The 4355-nt window shown below is 38.7% G+C and overlaps 1 protein-coding gene across 1 annotated transcript in view; it reads right to left on the reverse strand.

Moving 5' to 3' along the window:
- Positions 1-2246: 2246 nt before the first annotated feature.
- Positions 2247-4355, reverse strand: part of LOC135109901 (homologous-pairing protein 2 homolog) — a 2924-nt gene continuing 815 nt past the window's right edge. Inside the window, exons 2-3 of the mRNA XM_064021758.1 lie at positions 3875-4102; positions 2247-2711 (exon numbers count right to left, since the gene is read on the reverse strand). Coding sequence (XP_063877828.1) covers positions 2454-2711; positions 3875-4102 — 486 coding nt within the window. The 3' untranslated portion in view covers positions 2247-2453. The remainder of the gene's footprint in view (positions 2712-3874; positions 4103-4355) is intronic.

The following is a 4355-nucleotide window of genomic DNA, read 5'->3' on the forward strand; positions in this document are numbered from 1 at the left end:
CTCGCCCTGTAAACATGGCCCCACAAGGCTCGAGTGGAATATTCCTGCATCCTGTTTCCTTCTCTCACACACAATGACAGTTCACCTTGTTTGCTTCCATCGTTGACTATGTGTCTTATAGTTTCGATTTTTATGAAACATCATTACATTTAGCCTCGGGTGCCTCAGTGGGATTAGGGTATAGTTAGGATACAGCAACACCTGAAAACTTTCATATTTTAAGTGAGACCTTGGGATTGGTGACGTCACGGTGACGTAGAGTGTTTTGGTGTAGTTCCAACCTGCAAAACTTTCAAACCAAAACAATGCCTTTAAACTCTCTATATTCACATCATACCAAGCCACACTAATACAAAACAGCCGTATGGACGTAAAGTAATACGCTCCTTACAAAGCGGGTATTAATAGTAACACGAGGAGCTTCAAGATGGCAGGCCTGCAAGGAGTGGGAAAGATATCGGGAAGTTTCTGAGGGATCGATAAAAAGCTAATACTCTGCCCCCTGGTGACGGCTCCGCGTACCTCAACTTGAGCCCGCCACAGAAAACCTAGCATTTTAATGGGTGGCTTGTCTAAATTGCTACTACTTACTGAAAAGATTACCCCATGACTGCTAAGCATACTTATCCTATTCCCTTCTTTTTGAACGGCATGGTATCACTGGATGAATCTCTAAATTTCTACACGTATCATCTTTTATATCATGACTAACAGACTGATAATTAACGACAATGCATCTGCTATTCTAAATGGGACTGATTATTTTAACCACCTTTTTAGCTCTAATTCTAAGGCCATTCACTGGTAAATGAAACACAAGACATTCCTGAAGCCATTCGTGACCAGATGACATCGAAAAATCTATCACTTCATTCCCTCCTGACACAACACCAAACGTGCTTAAAATCCCGTGTTTTGGGAAATGCTGTGGGGTGAAATTGGTTAGCAGGACAAGGAATATATTGAACCTTACTGTGTATTCAAAAATTGCCAAGAGAGAAAGTAAAGTAAAGAAAGAAAGGAACATTTTGGTTTGCGAAAAGAAATGCAGATAGACAAAAAAATAAATAAATAAATAAAAAATAAATAAATAAATAAAGAATAAATTCATTACAAAATCAAATAACTTTACCTCCATATGACTTCGACCAATAATAATAATAATAATAATAATAATAACAATATACACTGACCTTTGTATGCATGTAAACTGTGGATCACGCACACAGATAAACAGATGTATAGATAGATAGAGATAATTTGCTGACACATGCACACACACATGTTGACGTAGTGGTAATGTTATGAATATTTAGTTCCGATTCTTTTTTTTTTTTTTTTTTTCTAATCTCAAAACAACAGCCACAGGAAGGTTTGTCTGCTGAAGTGAAAGATAACTTCTTGGTGGACTCAGCTTCTCAGTCAGCGTGAAAAAGCCACCGCCTCTATACATTAACAACACCTGCTGATTATCTCAAGGCCAAACTATAAGACACGTGTTGGTCTGAAGTGACGGGCAGCACTGTCAAGGCGCATGGCAACACACACACACACACACACACAGAGTGACAAGAGTTATGATGATAGATTAGTGGTTACATTTCCTATAAACTGGAGGAAAGACAAAGAAAAAAAAAGAAAAAAAAAGCGGATATGATTGCAGTGTACAAATAATTGATGACATGACAGGTAGATAGGAATAAGGAAGGTTAGATAAAAGCAAGTGAGTAAATAAATAAATATGACGTTGTACAAATACGCAACGAGAAAAGGAAAGGTACCTTCCAAAAGGGTCAGCGAATGCATTCCCTGGAAAAAAAAAAAAGTGCTTGTAAATAATATAGATACGATTAAGGAAAGAATGACAAATGGATCCTAGCTCAATCCTGTCGACACAAACTCTCTCTCTCTCTCTCTCTCTCTCTCTCTCTCTCTCTCTCTCTCTCTCTCTCTCTCTCACACACACACACACACACAAAAGCCAAGAATCAGACGACCCTCTCTTTGTACTATGACAGTAAGGAGACAAAGAAAACAACACATTGCATAAGAAATTTCCGTATAATGAATGATGCCGTGCTGTCACTTTACATATTAATAACCTTACTAAAAATTATATATACATACATATATATATATATATATATATATATATATATATATATATATATATATATATATATATATATATATATATATATATATTCCCATAATAGTGCATAGAATGGATTATCAGTTGTGACAAATGGAAAATACAGGTCTCTCTCTCTCTCTCTCTCTCTCTCTCTCTCTCTCTCTCTCTCTCTCTCTCTCTCTCTCTCTCTCTCAAACCACAAGAATTTCACATTTGGCAATATATTCCACGAAATTACGCAGGAGAGAAAAGAAAGCTGTAAACACATGAAAAAAAATAATAACAATAACAACAACAACTAATACTGTCATAGCTTTCTTCAGACTTTGGGCAAGGTAACTCCCGCATCCTGGTCCGTCTCGATGCCTATCTCTTCATACAGCTGTGCCTTGGGGTGCGGGTAGCCTTCCAATATGGCGTCCAGAATATCCATCGCCATCCTCCTCCTCTTGCGCCACTGTCTCGTCATGGCGTCGCTTTCCTTCACCACTTTGTCCCGCTCCTCCTTGGAAACCAAGACGCGGTTCTCTGTCAAGTCGCTTAGCTTCTGCTGCAGGCGGGACACTTCTTCCTCTATCTGGGACCCGCGGAGGCAAAGGGGAGGAGTGGTCTTAATATCCTATGATGTGATTCAAGCGATATGCTAAACTCTGGTAAACTCTGGAACTCCCTGCCTGCTTTTCTATTTCCTCCTTCCTATGACCTGTATTCTTTCAAGAGGGAGATTTCGAGACACTTATCCTCAAATTTTGTAAGATACGAGCTTTCTTCAGGGACTGGCACCTCAGTGGGCTTTTTCGTTCTATTTGCTGTTCAGTACACCTCCTACATATAATAGTGATAATAAAATATACTACTACTGCTGCTGCTACTACAACTACTACTACTAATAATGATAATAATAAAAATAATAAAACACACGAGCCAGCAATCAGTGGTGGTCTAGATATATAAAGGCAGCCATGACACAGTAGTTCCTTTATTATGCTGTAACCTTCCTTTCTTTTCCTAATCTACAGCCTTCATATTTACTCCTTATATCCTTGCCTTTTGCCTTTCCCCTTACTCTCCTTCACCTCTTGATTTGAATAGTGTAGCTTATCACAAACAGCCTCTTAATGGTCAACAGGTCTGCTGCTGTTTATTCTTCATTTGTGTTCACTTCATTACTTGCCATTTGGTTGACTTTCATTACCTCCTGCACACACCTGACATCCCTACACAGCTCAATATTAATCCTCTAACCAAGTTAAAATTCTAACTTGAAATAGTATAGAGGATCTAACAGGCACGACAATGACTAAAGAAAAATGTCTAGCTTTAGTTTTAAACTCAAGCAACTGGTGATAGTTTTGTGTCCAGATTCAGGTAAACTTATAGCTTACAGCTTTAGCTTTTTACTGTGAAGTAACCTGGCCACCTAAATTCTGCTACTTTACTCTTTAAGCTCTGATATAACAGAAAGATCAACCCAAGTTATCCCATTTTCAATATTTTAGTATCCTCTGTTGCTATTTCCCAAAGAACAAATACAATTATATCTCCTACCCCACCACATCACTGAAGACTGTCTGCACTTGAGGAGTTTTTACTAATCTATTCTTTACTTACACCAGATAAACTCATTCCACAAACCTGCAATATTTACCACTGAGCCATTCTTTAAACTTGGCCATATACTTTCTGCAATACCTTAATAAAACTAATACTGATATCACTTGTAACAAAAGAGGGCAGCACCTGTGTTGCCTTGCTGTGTGCCTCCTGTGTGGTGGGTGTGGACATGAGCTGCCTAAGCTGAGTCTCTGTCTCACACAGCTGCTTCTCCTTCTCCTTCAGGGTGGCACTGAGTTCTGCAGCTTTTCTGTCCATTTCCTGCAGCTGACTCTCATCCAGGGGAGGAAACTGGTCTTGGCTGAACACATAAACTTTCTGCTTGCCATATGTCTTCTCACGCACTGATCCTTCCTGTGACAAGATTTTGTCTTATTACACTGGAAACTCCAGTACTTGTAACTTACTAGGTATGAACTCATTTCTCATGTCATTTTTTCCCCAAAAAATACAGTATTTTAGTATTGATACCAGAAATGCATTAAAAAGGCTGTCTTTCAGTGTTAGGTATGATGCATACGTAGTACAAATTTGGCTTATAAAGAAGAAAAAACTTAGGTTAGTAGCCCTTTGGGGTCCAGGTGGAAGCAGTGGTTCTGCATTTGTA

The sequence above is a fragment of the Scylla paramamosain genome, chromosome 19, assembly GCF_035594125.1.
Source record: "Scylla paramamosain isolate STU-SP2022 chromosome 19, ASM3559412v1, whole genome shotgun sequence".
NCBI classification, from domain to species: domain Eukaryota; kingdom Metazoa; phylum Arthropoda; class Malacostraca; order Decapoda; family Portunidae; genus Scylla; species Scylla paramamosain.